This window comes from Clupea harengus, chromosome 26 (assembly GCF_900700415.2).
Source record: "Clupea harengus chromosome 26, Ch_v2.0.2, whole genome shotgun sequence".
Lineage (NCBI taxonomy): Eukaryota > Metazoa > Chordata > Actinopteri > Clupeiformes > Clupeidae > Clupea > Clupea harengus.
Window position 1 is genome coordinate 4154255 of NC_045177.1, and position 23962 is coordinate 4178216.

General features: G+C 41.0%; 1 protein-coding gene across 1 annotated transcript; it reads left to right on the forward strand.

The window, feature by feature from the left end:
• Positions 1-12: 12 nt before the first annotated feature.
• slc26a11 (solute carrier family 26 member 11) lies at positions 13-18924 on the forward strand. The gene is made up of 16 exons (XM_042703864.1): positions 13-135; positions 461-1075; positions 1619-1811; positions 2452-2537; positions 4939-5018; positions 5656-5798; positions 9749-9927; positions 10081-10153; positions 10261-10311; positions 10400-10460; positions 12542-12597; positions 14225-14365; positions 14562-14689; positions 14799-14898; positions 15406-15539; positions 16591-18924. Exons 2-16 carry the CDS (start codon positions 848-850, stop codon positions 16708-16710), a joined length of 1773 nt encoding a protein of 590 aa, XP_042559798.1. The 5' UTR covers positions 13-135; positions 461-847; the 3' UTR covers positions 16711-18924.
• The last annotated feature ends 5038 nt before the right edge of the window (positions 18925-23962 follow it).

Consider the following 23962-nt stretch of genomic DNA (forward strand, 5'->3'; position numbering starts at 1 on the left):
TGTTCAAACCACATAAACCACAAATGTGGGGAAGTAGGCTGCCTGAAACTACTGTGATTACATCTTTTGTAGACGAGCACAGTTCTTGCTTTCTCGTCAAAATGAACGGACCCGTGGAGCTTTCAAAACGCTAAGGTTTGTTGTATATTGTTTTTGCAGCTACATTTGAGGTTGTGCTAAATAATGCAGATAAGCTATTACGGGAGAAGTGTTCAGATGTGTTGCATTTTGGTGCCTTCTCTCCATTTCTAAGAGCCAATAAGATAGAATTCAGTGGAGTAGCCGACAGCCATCTGACGCGAGATAATATACGACTGACTACTGAATTAGATATGGGCTAAATACGAGACCATACAGCCCGAAAGCCAAAGAAACTTGCTGCTCGATGTAGTAATGTAGTAGCCTACGCTACAATATCCCGTCCAACGATAAATGCATTTTTTTTCTGGCTTTCCTCCAGGTAACCCCACGTTTCAGAAACATAACATCCAACTCCAGGTTTCTGTATTTGGAGAACAGACCTTCGAGGATGAAGATGAAACACAGATTAGCATGCCACTACTATGTAGGCATTCTGATAGTTGGACATTTCTCTATCGGAATACAGATATGATGAGCTTTATACACTTTTTCACAAAAGGCACAAAAATAATTCCATTGGACAGTTACAAATATGGCATTCCTTGGCGGAGGTACTGTCAGTCAATCTTGTTGTCATGAAGCCTATAATCTCCATTTAGCTGTCATCACCTAGGCTTAAAAGAAGGTGAGGTTTCAAAACCGCTCTGTTGTGAAGACCTATTTGAAGACATTTGCAAGCTGCTACTGGGAATAGAGAGACAGAGAGATGGAGCCCCTGGTCAGTCCCCTCCCAATACACGGAAACTCAGTTCAGCAGAGGTGGCTCTCCTGCTGCTCTTTACGCACCCTTCAGACGTGGATCCCCATTCTCACCTGGCTTCCCAAATACAACCTCAGATGGCTGCAGATGGACATCATTGCAGGGGCCACAGTAGGCCTCACCACGGTACCACAGGCTCTGGCCTATGCAGAGGTGGCGGGCCTACCTGTACAGGTAAATACATTCTTTGGCCTATAGGGCTCTGCAGCACACTTGCTATTAAGTGCTGGATTAAACCCCACTTTGTTGGGCGGTATAAAGACAAGTCTGCGATTCTGGCAAAATGTTTGAGTTCAGCAGCCAGTCAAATTACACCCCTGCCTCCCGTGCTCCTCAGGAGACCGGTTGATTGGCTGGAATATTGTATGGCTCGGTCTGAGCCACTATGTTCCCAAAGCCAGGACTGTAGACATAACAGGGTTCTTTGAGCGTCCACAGAGAATGGACCGCTAGAGAATGTAATTACACAAAAAAGTGGATTGGATTATAATCAGGGGCTACACTTTAATGTCAGTTGTACTTAGAACTCCCCACTTTGGAGACTGGAGAACGTACCCTTTTCCACACACACCATACTTACTGCACTTAGTCCACTCCATACATAAGCTTGTCTGTTGTCAGTGATCTTTTTGACATTTGTGTCTCACAAGGCTGATATCACAGTGCTTCATTCTCATATGTATGGCTCATCTGTGTCTTGTTTGAATCTCTCTACAGTACGGCTTATACTCCGCTTTCATGGGTGGTTTTTTCTACTGTGTCTTGGGCACGTCGAAGGATGTGACCCTGGGTCCCACAGCCATCATGTCCCTACTGTGTTCCTTCTTCATTGAGGGGGACCCTGTCTATGCTGTACTGCTGACCTTCCTGTGTGGGGTCATCCAGGCTTCAATGGCACTCCTCAAACTAGGTAAGAAAGAGACAAAAAAAGTGTAGTCTCTTTCATTCTTGTAGTACTGTTCTTATCGGATTTAAAATATTCCATTTCAGTCCATTTCAGTTTATTTTTCCTTGGTCGTCTCCATATGGATATACATACAACATAATGATCTATGCAAAAAAAAATTAGTGGCCCTGTAAAACTGACAGATTTAGTTGATTTTTGAAGTGAAAAGCACATTACTTTTTTGGGCTAATTTGAGGAACGGAGTCTTGATTAGGATTGCAAAATTTCAGGAATTTTCACGGGGTACTATTTGGGAGAAGTTATGGTAATTATGGTTATCTTCATCTTTTTATTTTTCATCTTTTATCTTTTTTTATCCAGCTTCCTTCCGTGGTATAGCATACGCACCTAATAACAGAGAAGAAAAAACTGAAAGTTGCCACACAAAAAACCTCATAACTGACCACCAGATGGAAGTGCACCGTAAAGTTTTAGAATTACCATCAGAGCATAAGATGATAATAATACCTGTCCACCCCTTTGCAACTATAATTACCTTACTACCTCACATTGCTTACATACAAATGTGAAAGGTGATAAATACACCACACCATTTCAAATTCTAGTGGATATAAAAATGTATTCTTCGACTTTTTGTGTGCAGGGTTTCTCTTAGACTTCATCTCCTACCCTGTCATCAAGGGCTTCACTGCTGCTGCAGCAGTTACAATAGGATTTGGCCAGGTTAAGGTGAGTGCCATCCCTCAGGCCGTTATTCAAGTTTATTCAGCCTTTTACACTACGCCTTTTACACTACGCCTTTTACACTACCTCTTTTACACTACGCCTTTTACACTACGCCTTTTACACTACCTCTTTTACACTACGCCTTTTACACTACGCCTTTTACACTACGCCTTTTACAATACCCCTTTTACACTACGCCTTTTACAATACCCCTTTTACACTACGCCTTTTACACTACGCCTTTTACACTACGCCTTTTACACTATTTCTTTTACACTACGCAGATAAGGTCAATAAGTTGTACTGGAAGTCTGAGGTATACAGGGTGAAGAGGAAAGGTGAGAGGACTGTCTGTCAGGTAGTCATTAGTCAATAATTCAGGAGGTTGTGGCGGTGTCTGCTTGCATTTTGCGCAGCAGTATAGGCTGGATCATGTTAAAGGCACTGCAGAAATCAAAGAACATGATCCTCACAGTACTGCCTGCTTTGACCAGGTGACAGTCGGCTCGCTGAACTCCAGCCTCGGGGCGGTAGGCACATTGAATTGCAGTAGGTCCAGAAAGGTCTATAGTTATTGATGACAAACAGATAAGACTTTGGAAAAAGGCAGGATGTCTTCCACAGCACTGGAACATTCTCCTGGCTAAATAGGTGCTGTAAAACTCCTCATAGCTGGTCCGTGCAGGCCTTAAGGATCCCAAACTTCTCTGTTTTCACTTCGGTGCTGAAGTATGTTACTCTATTAGAGCTTACTCACTGGACATAAGACATGAGTATGTTACTCTATTAGAGCTTACACACTGGACATAAGACATGAGTATGTTACTCTATTAGAGCTTACTCACTGGACATAAGACATGAGTATGTTACTCTATTAGAGCTTACACACTGGACATAAGACATGAGTATGTTACTCTGTTAGAGCTTACACACTAGACATAAGACATGAGTATGTTACTCTGTTAGAGCTTACTCACTGGACATAAGACATGAGTATGTTACTCTAGTAGAGCTTACACACTGGGCATAAGACATGAGTATGTTACTCTAGTAGAGCTTACACACTGGACATGAGTATGTTACTCTATCAGAGCTTACACACTGGACATAAGACATGAGTATGTTACTCTGTTAGAGCTTACTCACTGGACATAAGACATGAGTATGTTACTCTGTTAGAGCTTACTCACTGGACATAAGACATGAGTATGTTACTCTATTAGAGCTTACACACTGGACATAAGACATGAGTATGTTACTCTGTTAGAGCTTACACACTGGACATAAGACATGAGTATGTTACTCTGTTAGAGCTTACACACTGGACATAAGACATGAGTATGTTACTCTGTTAGAGCTTACACACTGGACATAAGACATGAGTATGTTACTCTGTTAGAGCTTACACACTGGACATAAGACATGAGTATGTTACTCTGTTAGAGCTTACACACTGGACATGAGTATGTTACTCTGTTAGAGCTTACACACTGGACATAAGACATGAGTATGTTACTCTGTTAGAGCTTACACACTGGACATAAGACATGAGTATGTTACTCTGTTAGAGCTTACACACTGAACATAAGACATGAGTGCTGCAGGTGTGGTGAGGGAAGCCATCAATCAAACAGTGCAGGTGTGCAGAATCCACCATCTTGAGAGCTCTCTATTAACTTGGCCTCTATGGGAGGGGCAAAAGGGTGGTTTGTTTTGAATACACGGTTCAGTGAAGTTCAAACTGTTTCAAAGAAAGCTGATGGAGGGAATTAGACACACCTCATGTTGTTTGTATCCATGGAAATAACATGACATTAATCCATGCTGTTAGACTTGGGTCATTGATTAATAATTTACTGTTAAGAAAACCCTGCACACATGCCGTGATGCATTGCTATTGACATGCCATGAATGTGTGGTTCATAGTCATCAATCTTCTGTTCATTTTGTCATGTTTTGAAAATTCAAGGACACCAAGGTATGAACTGGAGGAATGGGGAGGCATCAAAAAGGTTTTAAGACACAGCCTTTAAGTTTAGTACTCAGAAGATGAATGTGTTTCACTTAATTAAATCTGTCAGCATATGCTAAGCTATCAGTTATCATTGTCATTTAAAAAACGAATCACAATGGTCCACTACAGTGCCCTCCTGTGATGGCTTGGCCCCCCTAATCAGGATTGTGTGGTGACGGCCCTGGTTCTCAGAGGTGCAAAAATAATGGATGTTGGAGATTTCTGTCTGGTTAATTACATTAACCAGATAATGCTTTTAATAAAATGTGGTATGCCAAAATCACCATGTATTATGTATATCTACCTGAGTATATTTAGATTAAATATCTGAACGTAGTTTATTTGGAGTTAACATAACCTATTGTCCTCAACTGTATGTTTTGTGTGCAGAATCTTCTAGGACTGAAGAATGTCCCTCGTCAGTTCTTCTTCCAGCTTTACTACACCTTCCAGAAGATTCCAGAGGCAAGGTGAGGGGGATGTGTCATGTTTATGCATTATCAGATATGAAAAACATAAATATACAAACCACAGAGAAAACTATGGCTCTTTACTCTTAGGGTGAAATATAAGGTTGTTACATCTATACACAGAGGTACAGAGGTGGGGTGTGTCTGGGGTGGTACAAAGTGTGTGTGTGTGTGTGTGTGTGTGTGTGTGTGTGTGTGTGTGTGTGTGGGGTGGTACAAAGTGTGTGTGTGGGGGGGGGGGGGGGGGGTCTATCTGGGGGAAACTGGAAATCCAGACATTCACAATAACTGCTAAATAACTTGAGGTTGACTTGGTTACAGACAAAGGGAAAGATACAAATATAGAAAATGATCAAATGTACGCATAATGAGAACTCCATCAAGAAACCACAATGAAAACATCTCAAATTCTCCACTTTTAAAATCTTTATTGCAGTTTCTATAATTATTTATTTATTTATGATTAAAACAAAAGATTAAATATCTGTTATTTATTTATTTATTTATTTATTCATTTATAATTTCAATTTGCCACTTCTACGTTGTGCCTTCATATTCACTATGTGCATTACTGCTGGACTGTATCATAATGTGTATATGTATTTCCCAAAGCCTCTCTTCTGTGCTCGTGCTGCAGGTTGGGTGATGTAGTTCTGGGTGTCTCCTGTATGGTCCTGTTGATAGTTCTGATGAAGATGAAGAGTACTCTTCCACCCCTCTCAGAAGAGCACACAGCAACTGTCAGAGCTGCTCACAAACTGGTATTGAGCGCTGCTACAGGTATGTGGTTTACTTTACTCCACTAGGTGATCACTCTACAGGTCTGTTATTATTTACTCCACTAGGTGATCACTCTACAGGTCTGTTATTATTTACTCCACTAGGTGATCACTCTACAGGTCTGTTATTATTTACTCCACTAGGTGATCACTCTACAGGTCTGTTATTATTTACTCCACTAGGTGATCACTCTACAGGTCTGTTATTATTTATGACTCCGCTCGGATTAAAACGGCTTCAATAATATTCAGTGATCTAAACAAAAACAAATAAAAAATATGAAGGTGACCAAAATGATTTACTTGAGTTTGATTGGCAGATAATATAATGTCGGGTGTGTTTTACAAATGAATGTGCTTAGTTGAGATTTTTTTCTTTTTTACTGTGTGCAATTTTGAAAAGATATGTTCTGCCTTTTTGGTCCCTGAGTTAAATGCAACACACATGTTGGTGCATAACACAAGGAATATGTGATCAGGACTATGGGATGTTCCCCTCAGGCGTGCTACCATGTGACAGACAATACATGGCCTATACATCTGCAGGAATGGTTCCTGTCACAAATAATGGACACCACGGGGTGTAGCATGAGACAGAGGAGGACAATAACAGGAAGACTGGAGGATGCATACAGTTTTTTTAGTTTATTGATTTGTGAAGCAACACTCGAGTCACCACTTTCTCAAGTCTTGATAGAAACCAGCCCAAACTATTTTTTTGTTATATGTCTGTATCGAGGTGTACTTCACGGACACAATGGGACTGTCTGCCTGATACGTGATGAACATCTCATAACAGATGGCCCACTGAGGTTTGGGTTTGTTACTTGAACCTTAGTGCTTGTAACTTTCCCCACTGCCATGAGTATCATTGCAGTCTCACACCTAAGTTGAATTCTTCACCACACAGTCAGTGTCAGTCCTGTGCAATAGTCAGTACTTCAGGAATTTATGATCTTGCAGTTACGCAAATTCAAGGATTTCCTGCAACACTTGCGATGGGTTGAATCTTTCTTTATTTGTCAAGCAAAAATAATACAATGATTAAAAAAATATATGTTGAAAGCAACCGTTTTAAGGATTAAAACGGTATTAAGAATACAGGTCTATCTCTGTAGGGATCCTTTTAACGTAGTCAGACACTTATAATCACATTACAAGCCTGTCAGTGGTTGGGGGGAAAGAACGGTTTACTTCGATGCGCATGCATGCCCCATTGAACACAGGTGTGCACACACACACACAATGCTGACTAAGAAATTAGTTTGGGAATTCAATTACACTGATTGCAGCTGAATTTACTCTATAAAATGTATTTGCAAGTTGTATTGATATACTCCATCCATTCCAGTCAAATCCATAATGTGAATGAAGGGATGAGCTGGGCTATGACTGACTGAGGTAACTGGGTTAGGTATCAATTAGGCCATTCTGGCTCTGGTATCTGAACAAATAGCACTCATTTTTATATATTTAAATATTTCACCTATCTAAAAAAGCTTTGCTGCATATGCTTCTATTCAGCACAGACAAAGAAACAATACTCTAAGAGTAGTACCATATCATACGACTAATATATGTGTCATTCATTTCATAGTTTGTTTACCAGTGTGCTATGATTGATCATGAAGAGACAGAGCCACTAACGAAGTGGCATATTGATGAGCGAGATGGTGGCAACAGTAACGGCCTCAGTAGCGAGGACCCTGTCAAAGTCAAACTTACATCGGACACTAAAAATGCATTTAAAGAGGCGGCGAGACCGTCAAAATATGCCCTGGCGAAGTCATTAATTTTCTATGTGAGCCAGCATCTCTCTCACATGGAAATGAGAAACAAATGCCTATCCCTAATTCATAGAACAAGCTATTCCTGTCTTCCTTCCTGCCTTTACAGTTCAGGAGCTGACAAGAGAAAACGTATTTCTCACGCACACATGCAGGGTCAGGGTTGGTCTATCTAGCCTAAGCTAGCTCCCATTGTTGTCAGCAGTACCGTACTGATCACAATGTGCGTGTGCAGAACCTAAACAAGCGTGACAAGCCCCACTGTTGGTCTTTGAGACCCGTCACGTCATCCAAAGTTGTTTCTTAGTCTGTGCTGCATATAAAATACACTCACGCCATGGGATTAAACAAGCTGCTTGGGTGTGATGGGGCAAGCTTTGCACACTTGGATTTGAGGATTTTCTGGATTTGAGGATATTCTTCTCTGCAGATCCTCTCAAGCTCCGGGCTCCGGCTGGGCCACTCAAGGACATTCACAGAGTTGGCCCTAAGACACTCTTGGCTGTGTGCTTAGGGTCACTGTCCTGTTGGAAGGTGAACCTTCAGCCCAGTCTGAGGTCCCGAGCACTCTGGACCAGATCAAGGATATCTATGTGCTCCATTCAGCTTTCCTCAACTATGACCCAGTCCCTGCCACTGAAAAAAAACAGACATGATGTTTAAAATGTAGGCCGATCTTCTTTCTCACAGTCTGAGGGTTTGCTTTGGTGGCTTTCCTTTATCTTTCACCCAGAAGAGGCTTTTGCTCTGATATGCATTGTCAGCTGCAAAAGTTTATATTAACAGCTGTGTGCCTTTCCAAGCAGGTTGGCTTCAGTTGAGGTCAAGAAACGTCTTAAAGATGATCGCGAGAAAAGGGAGGCATGTGAGCTCCATTCCAAGTGTCTGCAAAGCACTGGGTCTGAAAACGTGTGACATTTCACGATATTACATGTAGTCTATGTGACATTTCAGTTTGTCTTTTTAAATACATTTGCAAAAAAATATCTAAAACAAGGCAAAATTCACACACTGATCACATTTAGAAAATGGACATCCCGATCTCCAAAGCCTGAGCAGATGGCCTAAGAGGCAGTGTGTCAGAGGAACTCCTTCTGATCATCTCACAACAGAAGACTTTCATTGTCTGTATTCACAGCACCCTCCGTGCTCTCGGTGCTCTCAGGGACACCATGGCCTGGTCACAGTAACTAATCACCAGATCCTGCATTCCTTTAGCACCTTGTTTGCTTTAACCTTACCCCATTGATACGGAGTTTGACCTTAAGAATAGCATCTGTAAATGTTTATGAAGGTAACATATTCATGTCTAGTCTCGAATTCTTGTGATGTGGGCATAAGGCAAGTACCTGACATAGTTGTATAATTTGACTAGAGTTTTACTCTTAGAGTTCAACCTCTATGACACCTCTTGGCATTCAGGTTTATCGGGTGTCTGTAATCACTAAGTGCATTCAGGTGTATCAGGTGTCTGTAATCACTACATTTACATTTACATTTAGTCATTTAGCAGACGCTTTTGTCCAAAGCGACGTACAAGGGAGAGAATATTCAAGCTACGAGCAATAGAACCTGGTGTAACAATAAATAAATACTACTTTACATTAGAAATATAACAAAATGAAATAAAAAGAAAGAAAGAGTGCAGAAGTGTAACTGCTGTAATTGCAAGTTACGCACTAGTCGAAGTGCCAGTTAGGACGGGAAGTGCTCTCTGAAGAGTTGGGTCTTCAAAAGCTTCTTAAAGGTAGAGAGTGTGTTTGGTGGAGTTGACATTATTTGCATGTGTTTCCATTCATGTTCCCAGGCTCCTATACTGCCTGGTACAGTACTATTTACAGTATTGAGTGCAGATTGATGAGGGCTGACCAGTCACCACAGTTGAAGCTATTTATGTGGTTTTCCTCATCCATCTATACATTAGATCACTCTTGAGGAAAGATGTGTAACATAGAGGCATGGTTAGGATTCATCCTTGTTGTCATATTTTACCTGCAAAACATGTATCCCTTGACAACTACATTTATTATCTAATATCACAAAACATGTATCCCTTGACAACTACATTATTATCTAATATTTCAAAAACATGTATCCCTTGACAACTGCATTTATTATCTCGTATCACATAATTGCTCACCCCATTTCTCCCATTGTCTTCCAGTCCGAAACGCATTGGTGGTTGTTGGTGCAGCCATTATGGCCTTTGCCCTGGAGGCCCCCAACCGTCACTATTTCACTCTCACTGGGAAAACCTCCAAGGGTCTCCCACCATTTAGGCCTCCACCCTTCTCTGAAATCACACCAAATGGGACGATAATATCGTTCACTGACATGGTGCTGGTAAGTCAGCTCAGCAGTGGGGGACATATTTTTAAAGCTTCAACAATCATTGATATGTGATGATTTTATTATGATTCTTTTGATTTATAATGCATTGATAGGTTACATTTGATTGTTTGCAAGTCATTGTATTCCTGATTTATTTCACAACAGGATATTGGTGGGGGTTTGGCTATTGTACCTTTGATGGGTGTGTTGGAAAGCATTGCAATTGCTAAAGCCTTTGGTAAGAGATGCTAGCACTGCTTCCCCCGGCCACGTGGTTAGGAATAAACTACATGTTATAATTGTGTTGTTTTTTTATTTCAAATAACATTTTTGCGTCATTTTCAGGGAGTCAGAATAATTATCGCATTGATCCAAATCAGGAACTTTTTGCCATTGGTAAGTCTCATTGTTACTCATTCATGACCACATTTCCCATAATTCAAAAGGGGAGTTGAATCTATCTGATATAAGTGTGTCTCTACAGGGGTCACCAACATCATGGGGTCTTTTGTCTCTGCATATCCTGTCACTGGGAGTTTTGGAAGGTGTGTGAATTAAGATTTTTCTCAATTCAAGTCTTAGTTTATTGCTTTTGTTATTGTTGTTAATATCTTTTTGATTTCTGTCTTACAATTGTTTTTGTACTTTCCAAGCCTTGTTATTTGGTTCTATTTGGTTCCCTAGTGTTTTTATATCTCAAAGGTACAGGCCCAGTGACTGCAGCATTCAGTAGAAGGCAGTGGGCAGCTGTGTGTGGGGGGGGCGGGGTGGGGGGTAAAAAGGGGAAGCAGACAAGCATACAGTGGTGATGAAAGTTTGTGAACCTCATGTGTTTCTGAAAATCTGTAAAAATTATTCTAAAAAGTGATCAGATCTTGATGGAAGTTTTCCAAATACATGGAGCCGTGGACAAAAGACCACTCTTGAGTACTTTCTCCTTCTGAACGCAGTGATTGCTTCTGGAGTTAAGTTGATTATATGAGGTTGTGTCATCCTATTGTAGTCGCTTCTCAATCGACCATCACACACACAAAAATGGGTTTAAAAAAAAGCGTCACTCGCTCGCGGATGCCCTGACCACATTCTGTCTGAATAAGTTCCTTCATTTCCAAATTTCACAACTGCATTGTGGGCCGCAGTCTTACTACACTTTAACTTCCCCCCTACTCGCTCGTTCGGAATGTCCTTCATGATGAGGAACCACAATGTGTCCTCTCTGGACCTCCGTGTGTTCTCAAGAGTGGTCTTAAACCTTTGTCCACGACCGTAAAGAGGACCCAGTCAAACAAATATTGGTCAATTTCTTTGTGAGGAAAGGTATTTAGACCCTTGTCTCCTTTGGTAGGAAAGGTATTTGGACCCTTGTCTCCTTTGTGAGGAAAGGTATTTGGACCCTTGTCTCCTTTGTGAGGAAAGGTATTTGGACCCTTGTCTCCTTTGTGATGGCTCCACCATATTCAGGCCTTGGGCCAGTTATTGTTATAGGGCTCCACGGAATGCTGCAGAAAGTTCCATTGAATTGAATGGGCCATCCCAATGTTTGGAAGTTCGATATTTCTTGATGATGACGTCTAAAAATGAATAATGACCGCTGCCATTGACAATGGATTTTGTGCTACTGATGCACATCTTTCATATAATTTCGCAAGTGGTCCGTTCACTTATTGTAACAGAAATGAATTGTAACTTAAGTCAGCAAGTATTATGTTGCTATGCAAGACCTTAAACTTTAAAGTTCTGTTTGCTTGAACTTTAATAATTTTTTTCTCAGCGGAAGCCACAAAATGGCAATAAAATCATTAAATTGGAGATTTGAGAATGTTTGGGAGAATGATTGTCAATCATTTTGGCAAGGAACTATATAATAACAGAACACATGTCCATCCCTGACCAAAGATGGACAGTTCACTTCACTTGGTCCCGGGCGCTACAAGCTGCCCACTGCTCCTGGGGGGTCCTTGAGGAAGGACGCTCCAGGATGGGGAAAAAAGCAGAAAATAAATTAACCGCGACCTCAGGCCTACCCGTGTGTGTGTCCTGTGTCGCCTCCATATATGCACGTGTGTGTTCCAGTGTGTCGTGTGTGCCATTAAAAACCTGACAAAGGTCTTACATATAATAATAATAATAATAATAATAATAATAATAATAAGCCTAACCCTAATCCCACCAGGCAGCCATAGGTTCTTAGTATGTAGGATATGGATGTCCATACTGTCATACTGTTACTTATGTGTTATTTCCCGTCACAGAATGACCCATCATAGCAAAGTGTTACTCTCAGCACTTCCTCAGATGTGCGATCCCTTACTTAATGGCACTATGTAAATGAATATAATGTCATTGAATTATAGTTTTCACTGTCCGCAAAATCATGCACAGAAGATACCCAACACTCTCTAAAAATACCACACTGTTTTGAAAATATGTTCTATAAATTCGGATGGAGCTGAATAACAGGTTGTGAATAAAGGGCTGTACATGTTGTACAGCCTGATCTATGTATTGTTTTAGCCTATGGTACAGTGTGTGTGTGTGTGTGTGTGTGTGTGTGTGTGTGTGTGTGTGTGTGTGTGTGTGTGTGTGTGTGTGTGTGTGTGTGTTCATTTACTCTTTTTCCTTGCAGGACTGCAGTTAACTCTCAGACAGGGGTGTGTACCCCAGCAGGGGGTGTCATCACAGGTACATATATTGCATGATTGAAATATTAGGTGTCATTTTCAGGTGTCAGTTAATTGTTTTGATTGGGAGACATTCAAATCAAATCAAATCAAATCAAACTTTATTTGTACGGCGTATTTCATACAAGGAAGTAACACAATGCGCCTCACAGTAGGAAAGAAAAGGGGGGGGGGGGTTTACAAACACTTAAAAACACAGATTTTCAAGAGATAAATGAATAAAATAAAATAAAATAAACGTACTAACCGCACTGGCACCGTAAAGGACTACTCAGCACGGTCATCGTCAAACTAAGCTGCTGGGGGGGGGGGGGGGGTTACAAACACTTGTAAAGAGACACAGATAAGTAAATAAATAAATAAATGTTACATTAATGTTAAATAAATACATTTTACAAGTTACAAAACACTTATAAAAAGACACAGATTTTGCCAGAGATAAATGAACAGGAAATTACGTACTAACCGCACTGGCACCATAAAGGACTGCTCAGCACAGTTATCGTCAAACTAAGAGACAGCTGCTGGGGGGGGGGGGGGGGGGGGGGGTACAAATACTTGTACAAATACATTGTCCATTGTCAAGTCTTAAACTTTTTATGAGCCAGCGCACTGAAGTACAGACAGTGGTTGTGACGCCTTCTAAGCACGTTTTTTTTTTTTATTAATGCAAATTTAGAATGTCTGGCATGCACTTCATGGGAGATTCTTTTGATTCACAATAGTGAAGTATCAGTCAGTCAGATGCAACAATATAAGTAAATCTATAGGATATGTTACATATCTACCTAAATACCTGCTTCCCTGAATTACTAATGGGGGGGGGGGGAGTGCAGACAACAGGACAAGGAACGAGGGGCGGGCTTAGGTACCCACCCCAGACAGTTAGCATTTGAAAGGCCAAGCCATCAATAACAACTGTGACCAGGCAGATTCTTGAAAACCTCCAACAGCTGTAATTGGACATTTGCAGGTGTTTGCAGGTCCGCTTAAGTCATTAATCTCAGTTTGCACTTGTGACAACTTGCCCCATAACGGGGTAAACCGTCACACACAATGGGTAGCCTCACATTGGATCGATAAACACATAAGGACACATAATACATTGTGAACGTAGTATTTCATATCCTAAACTTAATTCAACACCTTAAGTGAACCTTAAAGTAAGCAGCCAATTCTAAAAAAAAATGATTCATACATACATCTGTCAGGATGTTTACACTCAAGGATACATGCAAGGCTGATGGTGGATAACATGGAGAATCGCTGCCTTGTCAGATGCTACTTACTGCTCATTCCACAGGGATAGCAGAGTCAAAACCCCATCGTTAGGTCGTAGGTCAAACTGTTAGCATCTGCTTGGCTTGCATAGGCTGCAGTATGAAACAGCTACAGCTACAATCACACTCACATGTTCTTGTGGAAATGCATCTCTAGTTGCTGACATAATTAACTAATTACCAATGAAATCCAGCCCGTGTTTGCCGTGATATGCATAGTTTGAGTGGTAGGTTGACTGCTACTTCTAGACTGTTTGTGATTTAGTTATTTGATAGTTTGTTTAGATTTAGATGGATAGTGGTTTAGATTTGGTAATTTGATCAGTTTGCATTTCTTCTGTTTGCTAGGTGTGATCGTGCTGCTCTCGCTGGCCTATCTCATGCCAGTGTTCTACTACATTCCTAAAGCCTCTCTGGCTGCTGTCATCATATGTGCCGTCACACCCTTGTTTGATTACCACCACGTGATACAACTGTGGAGGGTCAAAAGTGAGTACATGTGTTTTTGGAGACAAAGGTAGACAAGCCTTGTACATAAACATCGCTGATTGTCTGATTACAAATATTTGAGTTAATATGTCTGTTTAAAGGATCTTCTGCATCATATCATTGACTTTGACTCTACATGATTGACATGAGGTTTCTGCTGAGTTGTGGTAAGTGCATCTTTTGGTCATCTTCTCAGAGCTGGACCTGGTACCCTTCATGGTGACGTTTCTGGTGAGCTTCTGGGAGATCCAGTACGGCATTGTGGGAGGGCTCCTGGTGTCTGGGGCCATGCTGCTGTACAATGAGGCCAGACCCAAAATAAAGGTGTGTTTTTCCCGATGGAGAATCATACAGAGACACACACACAGACACACGGTTTGGGCTCAACCTTTAAAGAGACACTGTTTTGTTTCCCTTTCTTTGCGTCGCCAAGGTTACTGACCATGACTTCCTGCTGATGGAGCTGGACAGTGGGCTTAGCTACCCAGCCGCTGAGCACCTAAGCCATGTGATCTACAACCATGCACTTCTGGGTAAAATGGAAGGCTTATATATTTGCATTAAATTATATTATAATGTAATGATAATAACAAATATTGGTCAGACCAACTTGGTAACAAGTAAATCAGACCTTCCTCTCTGCACATACTCTTAAGGTAAGCCTCCACAGCAGTAAAACATCTAGCGAACTTCCCTTACTACTTTTGGCTCAGGGGTGTGGATGAGAGATTGGCAAGCATGTTTAATATCCTGTAGTTACTAGCTAGTGTAGTTGTATTATTTTTATTTTACGGTTGTCTTGTTTTGCTTGTCCTCACACTTGTAAAGCGACTTTGGATATCTAGAAAAGCGCTATAAAAAAATGAATTATTATTATTATTATTATTATTATTATTGTGGTGAGCCAGTCATCTAGCTTGAGTGCTTATATGTCAGTGTACAGGGGTCTATTTTTGGACTTGCAAAGACTATGAAACTAGTCAAATAATGTCTGACTCCATGCTGCTAATCTGTTGTGCGTTGTCTTCTCAATATCCTAGTGTGTCCCCCTCGCTCTGTGGTGTTGGACTGTCACCATGTCAGCAGGATTGATTTCACCGTGGTGAATGAGGTCAGGGACCTCATCCAACAATTCAGACTTCAAAATGTCACTCTGATCTTCTCAGGATTAAAGGTATCTAACAACATGAAATTGTGTGACAATTCTAATTTGCTAGACAGTTTATTGGTTATGTATCGGTCACTTTAGGTGATCTTTTATCAGAAAAAGTGATATGAATATACCAGGGATGGGCAGTATTGTATGTATGAATGTCAGTGTAGAACCACCCAGCCACACCCTGTACACAACATCAGGCAGTCATGCTAGCACACTAGCGCTCAGGACCCTAAACCCATACCTCATCTCCGGGCACGAAATCCTCTCCGTAGCGGCAGGTGTTGTATGCCTGATTCTGAGGTGCCCCACCCTCCTGCCCGGCCAGGTTGTGCCCCTCCCACAGCCACAGTAGTCCAACCCAGGCCCCTCGCCTCTGGTTCTGGAGGAGGGTCAAACACTGAGTCCACTAGCACAACCCCCTGCACGCTACAATATGTTAAGACGAGTGCAGTCCGTGATTCTGGCAATCCATTCCGGTTGAATATCAGTTGAACAATTGAATATTCAACAAAGATTAATGAAATGGTTTGCTAATTGTTTGTTGAATATTTGTTTGTGCATTGTTGAACAATAAGTTATTCATATTAAATTATTCTGAGAATATGTAGTTATATTCATGTATCATCACATATAATCTATATATATATATAATCGATATACTGTATATAATCTGTATATAAACATCAGCAGACAAAGCAAAACAACTGAATTGTTGAATCTCAACTGATAAGATGCTGAAATGTTACCATGTATACCCTCTGTAGGCGGACTATCCAAATAAAGTGTTACCCAATTGTTGTGCTACTTGAGTATTGCTGGATGTATCCAGTTTAGTTAGGTATATTGAACCATATGTGCTCTCTCTGGGCGGTCGGACCTGGTTTTCTGTACACTCCATTGAAACAACGTTTAGTTAGTTAAGTTAATGACACTAAAGTATATAATGTTGACATTGAATTGAGCAGTGGTGTTATAGTGGTGTATGTAGAGCTGTATGCTGTGTCAGTATTCTACTGTGCTATGGGCCTTTTCCTAACACTGACATCCATTTTGTTTACCCTACCAGGACTGTCTTCTTGAGGTTTTTAAAGCAGCAGACCTAGAACTGCAGCATACGGACAGTGTTGAAGCTGCGGGGGCAAGCCTGTTGGGTAATACTCACCACGACCGAGGGCCTGTTGGGTAACACTCACCACGACTGAAAGACTGTTGGGTAACACTCACCATGACTGAACGCCTGTTGGGTAATACTCACCACGACTGAAATCCTGTTGGGTAACACTCACCATGACTGAAAGACTGTTGGGTAACACTCACCACGACCGAGGGCCTGTTGGGTAATACTCACCACGACCGAGGGCCTGTTGGGTAAGACTCACCACGACTGAAAGCCCTAACATCCAAGCAAGATTTCTAGCACTAGCCAGAGTGCCTTAGGAGTGCCTAAAATGAATGTTGCAATAAATGATCCTATAGTCTTTACTGAAGATGATCAGTATTTAATTTGATTCACACACTATGCTGACTGAAGTTTCATTGATCGTATCTGATCAGCTATTTCAGTGAACAGTGTAATTGGTTTCCAACGGCTTAGTGATGAGACTTTTGATAACATGAATGTATGAATACTTGAAAAATGAATCCTTAACTAGCCTATCTGTGATATGACACTACAAACTGTGGTAGTGTCTGTAAAATAATCATGTCATTAGCAATCAACTGTAAACTTATCAAATGTGGTGTTGATGATAACCTAATAGTAACGTAAGTAACACAGTAACGTCCATTGCTTGTTGCTCTTTATAAGGGAGGTTTTATTAATTATACTCATATTTATGCAATGGTGAAGTGGATGATACCAATGACGATATTTTGATGTTAGTTACCAACGTTCTACGGAAGCCTAAGATCAACAAAGTGTGTTTTTTCCCCATTGTGTTTACATAGCGGCTGTTCTTTTGTAAATTCCATGAAACTGGGTCATATTACTCGTTTTTTTTTTTTACATCAATTTGTTTAGCCATGTTAGTGTAGTAGACCTGGCCAAGTTGGACTCCAAACAAAGCAGTATGGGAAATGTAGTGGATACTAACAATGAACAATATTTAGAAACTGACCAATTTTCAGTTATTAAACTAGCATTATATGATAAATGAGTACTCAATGTTAATGTACTGGACGGAAATCGTTGTAGCTTGATTGCCCGAATACTTGAGTACTTGAATACTCAAGTAATCTATGCATCCCCTAGTGGGATTTGAGAGATGGGATTGAAGGGCAGTTTTCCTCATTTTATGTTGAAGGCTATGAGTTTTCTTTTTTTTTATTTCATTTTTCTACACTTTATATTTTTTGAGATCTTAAAGAAACACTAAACTTAAAACATTTTTCCCCATAGACTAACATTGGGCCATTGTGACATCATAATCAGCTAATTAAACTTGTTTGCAACTGTGTTTCACTGACACCTGCGCTAATTTCAAGGCTTCCTTACGATCTATCTAGATCTATCTATCTATCTATCTATCTATCTATCTATCTATCTATCTGTCCCTCTCCAATTTCCTTTTCTCACACTATGAATCACTCCATTTTCACTCCTGTCCATCTTTACTCTCTTCACTCTTTTATCCCTCTGTCCCTCCATCCCTCTACACTGTATCATCTTTCCTTTTTTCTAACTCAAATATATGAGCATTCTGCAACCTCTCTCTCTCTATCCCCCTGTCTCTCCTTTTTACCCTATCAATATCTATCAACACTATCTCTCTTTCAATCACTGCTTAGCAACCATATTATCGTAGCGACACAATAGCAACCACCAAAAGTACCCTAATGGCACCCTAGCAACCACCTAAGCACCACCTAAACCACCACAATAACACCTTAGCAAACACCAAAACCGTTCTAGCGACATCCTAGCAACCGGCATAGCAACAAACCCAACTACCCTAGCAACACCTTAGCAACCACACTGAATAACATAGTGAATCCCTTGCAACCACTCTTGCCAGAGCTCTGTCAACACTTCACTACATCTCAATTTCTTTCTCTCTATCTTGACCATCTCTTCAATATCTTTGTATCTCAACTGTATATCACCTCTCTCATTCTTTCACTCTCTCTCTCTCTCTCACTTACTCTCTATCTATCTTTATGTCCTTATCCCTTTCCCCTTGATTCATACGTCATTATGAGTTAGTATTTTACAAATGTGTGTATGTACAATGTAATTTTTCTGTTGTGCATTACAATGGATCACTGTTGTGAGGTGCATATCAGGTACACAACCAAGTTAGCATCAGAAGTTCTGTGCTACACATTTTATTGATCTATTTTATTGATCACTCTAACCATACAAAAATGCTAACAGATTCTGTTCATTTTGGGTTAACCTTTTCTTGGGAACCATTAGGGACCGTTTTTATGAGTATTTTTATGATGTTAATTAGGCCTCACATACCTTTCAATAATGAGTTGATCTGATAAAAAATGTTTATCTGGTGATTGACTGGCCCATTGAAGGTGGCAGATGATCAGCTCTTTTATCAAGGTGTCTGTGTTGTGATGTGGATCTAATAAAGACATGTAATGAATGACATGGAAACGTACTGTGTTTTTATATTCAAATGGTTTAATATTGTTAATGTGGAAGTGTGTGTGATCCAGTCCCAGGACATTGCTTCATTGACATAGGCTTGCTCAAGCATTTCTAGGGTCTCTGCACAAGTTTTAAGGTCCATAGTAAAATTGCAAAAGAGCACGTGCATATGGTCAATAAAACACGAGTAACACAAGTCCTGATGTTGTCCGTGCGGCATACTGACTCATGAAAGTTACTGCTCACTGCTGTTGACCGTGCATGACCATGCTATTCTCTGTTTCTTCACCAAAGGAGCAGTCTAGGAACTTTATGATAGCACCTCGTATGTCCACTGTTTTAACCTTGATGTGTTATTATGTTATTATGTCCACTTAGTTAACTCATACACCTTGATGTGTTACTTTGTCCACTTATTTAACTCATACACCTTGATGTGTTATTAAGTGGACAAAGTAACACATCAAGGTGTATGAGTTAAATAAGTTGACAAAGTAACACATCAAGGTGTATGAGTTATATATGTCCACTTATTTAACTCATGCACCTTGATGTGTTATTATGTCCAGTCAGTCCCATGTGTCATCATTTTGAAAAGTAATAGTTTTCACACGTAGAGACTCCGAAACTAACTCATTTTGAAAAGTAATAGTTTTCACACGTAGAGACTCAGAAACTAACTCATTTTGAAAAGTAATAGTTTTCACACGTAGGGACTCGTAAACAAACTCATAATGATGGTAGTTGCACCACATAGCCTGTAAGTGTCGCCAGCTGACTAAAACCATTAGAAATGTTTGTATGGCGTGGTTGTTTGTGTGGCGTGGAGGAAAGCACATTCTCTGGTCACCTAGTGGCCACTACCTGTATTGCTGTTTTAAGGGTGGGGTTAGAGCAACATTCTGATGGGGACTGAAGAATTGGTACATTTTGTGTGGAGTAAGCATCATTCTCCTGACCTTAACGTGTTTTTCCTGGGTGGCACACTGTTTTGCTATAGCAAGGTGTTGTGCGATGTTTGGCCTCAACCACAATAAATCAAATTCAAACAAGAATATTAACACAAACAGAATGCCCAACATTACAGCCTATTGCATGGAAAAAAGAGGGATATGGTAATATCTCTGATCAAGTCATACCATGTGATGTTAAATGGCTCAAGGTCACAAAATCCATGAGGGGCTTTTCAAATGATCAACATTGTTAGAAATTAATACAATGATTGACCCTGAAGTCTCATACTGATTCCATAGCTTTCAATAGTAGATTTTAAATGGAAATGATATGCATACTCAAATTATACACATTATAAAAGTTATACACAACAGAGTAACTTAGAATATGGCTCAGTACATATGTCTCTACTCCTTTTGATCATAAATGCATGTGTGCTTTTTTGGCCAGCCTTTGAAAGAACTTAATTCATTATAATGACGTCATGTTTTGGCAACTTTAGGATATTGAAATATGTGAAAAAACATTCACCACAGCAACACAGGAATGTTTTTAAACGTGTATGGATTGTTAATATCTTTAAACATTGTGTATGGATTGTTAATATCTTTAAACATTGTGTATGGATTGTTAATATCTTTAAACATTGTGTATGGATTGTTAATGTCTTTAAACATTGGGTATGGATTGTTAATGTCTTTAAACATTGTGTATGGATTGTTATCTGGACCTTCCTTAATGCAGTATCTTCGCTCTACTGTTGTACAGCATTTGTATAGACTAACTGATGATGTAACAGGAACATGTCATAAATACTGGCACGACATATTAAGAGTCAAATAATATGAGCAACAACTGCAGGGTGTGACACAAGTTTCTTTTATAAAGAATGGTAATTAACGTATAAAGGAAATTATGACCCTTTACAGAACCAGATGCCAGATAAGTTGTTCGATTGTCTTGGATGACTAGGTTCAAAATGATTGTGGAGGAGTAATGAGTTACTAAGGTCTGAGTGTGGGCACAAAAGGGTTTCAAAGGGACATCAATTTATCTGATGTCATCTTATACGGGTGGAATTATTGACTAAAGGTTTGCGTCATGCCGAACCTTGGTTTGCACAAATGTTGGGATAATGTGTTCCCGTATTGTTTTGTTTTGTGATATAATTTCAGGTGAACATTTCCAGAGGGGTTGAGTCACATTATGTGGGCTTCAATCGAAGCCATTCAGGTTGTCTGGGATGAAATACATTGTGCATATTGACACAGGGAATATACATCATTACTTTTTTTTTGTTTAGAGGATCTTTTCAAATCTTAGTTTAAATAATTCTTAATCAGCCACTCCTGCTCCTGTTAGTCTATTGTTGTTTGAACCTCGCCCTTCTCAGGAGAGAATATAAATTCACCAAGAACACCGGTCACCAAGACACAACCGATCGTCTGGTAAGTCAGTCCCTAGTAGGATCATAGTAGGATACTATATTCAGAACTATTTAAAATGGGATGTTTTCTGAAATTCTAATGTTTCAAACAGGATTGTTTCTGATACTGGAATGGTTGGATCAAGGTCATTGAGTGTGTTTCTACTCCTGCTGATCTCTGCCAGCAGCTCCAAAAGCACAGGTAATGGAGACTACTAAGGATCGGATTGTTTCTATTAGAAAACCAGAGCACCCAATAGGAGCTGACGCATTTGATTAGTGCTTATGTCTTTAGACTGACATGTACAGCTACTGCAGTGTGTTTCTTTATTGTCAATAATTTCTGTTTTAGATTCAGTAGATGGACACAGGGTTAAAAAATGATTGCCTGACTTTGGGAGGGTTGTCATGTCCATGTCTGGTCTAGTGTTTTTCGTGGTATCCTCTAGGTTTTGAACTGTACTTCATGTACTGATGAACTCATTTGTAATTTCTGTGTATTTTCAGGTTCAGAGGTCACCAATTGTGAGGCGTGCCATGAGCGTGCTGCCTGTTCCACGGACCAGTCCACAGTGACCTGTGCCTGTGCCAATGGGTTCGTCGGTAACGGTCTGGCCTGCTACAATGGCACCCTGTGCGGTGCGGCCCACTCCCCGTGCTGCAGTGAGGGCTACCACTGGTCGCCTGCGCTGGGCTGTGTGGATGTAGACGAGTGTGCAGCAGATGTGCAGCCCTGTTTGCCCCCACTGGTCTGCCAGAACACAGCTGGATCCTTCAGCTGCCTGCTGCCACCTGTCAACCTCAATCCCCTCTCCAGCCTTCGCACTGTGCAGTTCAGCTGCGGCAGCATGGTCTGTAGCGTGGGCCAGGACTGTGTGGTTGTAGACGGCTCTGCTCGCTGTCTTGACCCTTGCCAACACTACACGGTCCTGGATGATGCCTGGCGTGCCTCAGACCATAAAACCAACACCAATGCCGAGTGTGACATGGGGGTGAACTGGCAGGGCTGGTACCGCATGTTCTTGGGTGGCGAGAGTGTGCAGATGGCCGAGCGCTGTCTGGACCCCTGGACCTGCGGTACTCAGGCTCCGCTCTGGCTCAAGAGCCCTCATCCAGTGGTGTCGGACGGCATCGTGCAGGGCAACGTGTGCGGGAGCTGGACGGGGGGCTGCTGTAACTTTGAGTTTCCCATTCACATCAAAACTTGTCCAGGAAACTATTATGTCTACAAGTTTGTGAAGCCACCGCTGTGCTTCCTAGCCTACGGAGCAGGTAACATTGCATTAGCCTCATTGTTGAAGTATGATCTAATGTGTTACTTAAAATCATGTCCACAGTCGTGACCTAACCTCTCTTCATCAGATGTGAACACCAAGGTGTGTGGAAGATGTAAAGACGGAGAAAACTGTGTCAGTGAGGACAAGATCAACTGGAAGTGTGAAGTCAGAAGTGAGTATGACATCCTGTACAGTCCATTGTGAGAAGCAGGTCAGGGTTGTCATTTTAGAAGGTTGTTTATTTCTCTTAGGTTGTTTCATTTGTGATCAAATCGCCAAGGCAGTGTGTTACTTCTGACAAAAAAGTTATAAAAATTGTCATAACACTTTTGCCAACAATATCAGTCTGTTAGTGTGTACTCTTGTAGGCCCAGTCACTTCAACCCTTCTTGACAATATTCTAGGCGTGTTTGGGCCTATAGACCACCTTGTGGCCGTGTTCAAATGTTTCATGAGACCTATTGCATTTATTCTTGCGCTTCGGCTGATGCAGTCTTTGCATCAGGGCCCTTCATCTATTTCCAATCCTTCCCCCAACAGCTCCTGCCAGACTAGTCAACGGGGAGAACGAGTGCCAGGGCCGAGTGGAGCTGTTCCACGCTGGGCGTTGGGGTACAGTGTGCGATGATGACTGGTCCCTGAAGAATGCTGAGGTGATTTGCCGGCAGCTAGGCTGCGGTGCAGCCCTGGACGCGCCCCATAATGGCCACTTTGGCTCTGGGAGTGGACCCATCTGGTTGGACAATGTGGTGTGCCAAGGGGATGAGCCCTACCTGTCACGCTGCAAACACCAGGGCTTTGAAGTCCATAACTGTGGTCACAATGAGGATGCCGGTGTTATATGTGAAGGTAAGATATGCCAGCGATGCCCTCCACTCTCTTATGGGGCGATACAACAACAGACATATATCATGTGTAAGAATGAGACAACAGACATATATCATGTGTAAGAATGAGACAACAGATATATATATCATGTGTAAGAATGAGACAACAGACATATATCATGTGTAAGAATGAGACAACAGATATATATATCATGTGTAAGAATGAGACAACAGACATATATCATGTGTAAGAATGAGACAACAGATATATATATCATGTGTAAGAATGAGACAACAGACATATATCATGTGTAAGAATGAGACAACAGACATATATCATGTGTAAGAATGAG

What these genes read in the sequence shown, in the direction of transcription:
- slc26a11 (XM_042703864.1), top strand. Translation starts at nt 848, where the DNA reads ATGGAGCCCCTGGTCAGTCCCCTCCCAATACACGGAAACTCAGTTCAG. An exon ending in CAGAAGATTCCAGAGGCAAG is followed by an intron (nt 5,019 to 5,655) that starts GTGAGGGGGATG and finishes CTCGTGCTGCAG; the next exon opens with GTTGGGTGATGTAGTTCTGG. An exon ending in AGCAGGGGGTGTCATCACAG is followed by an intron (nt 12,598 to 14,224) that starts GTACATATATTG and finishes TCTGTTTGCTAG; the next exon opens with GTGTGATCGTGCTGCTCTCG.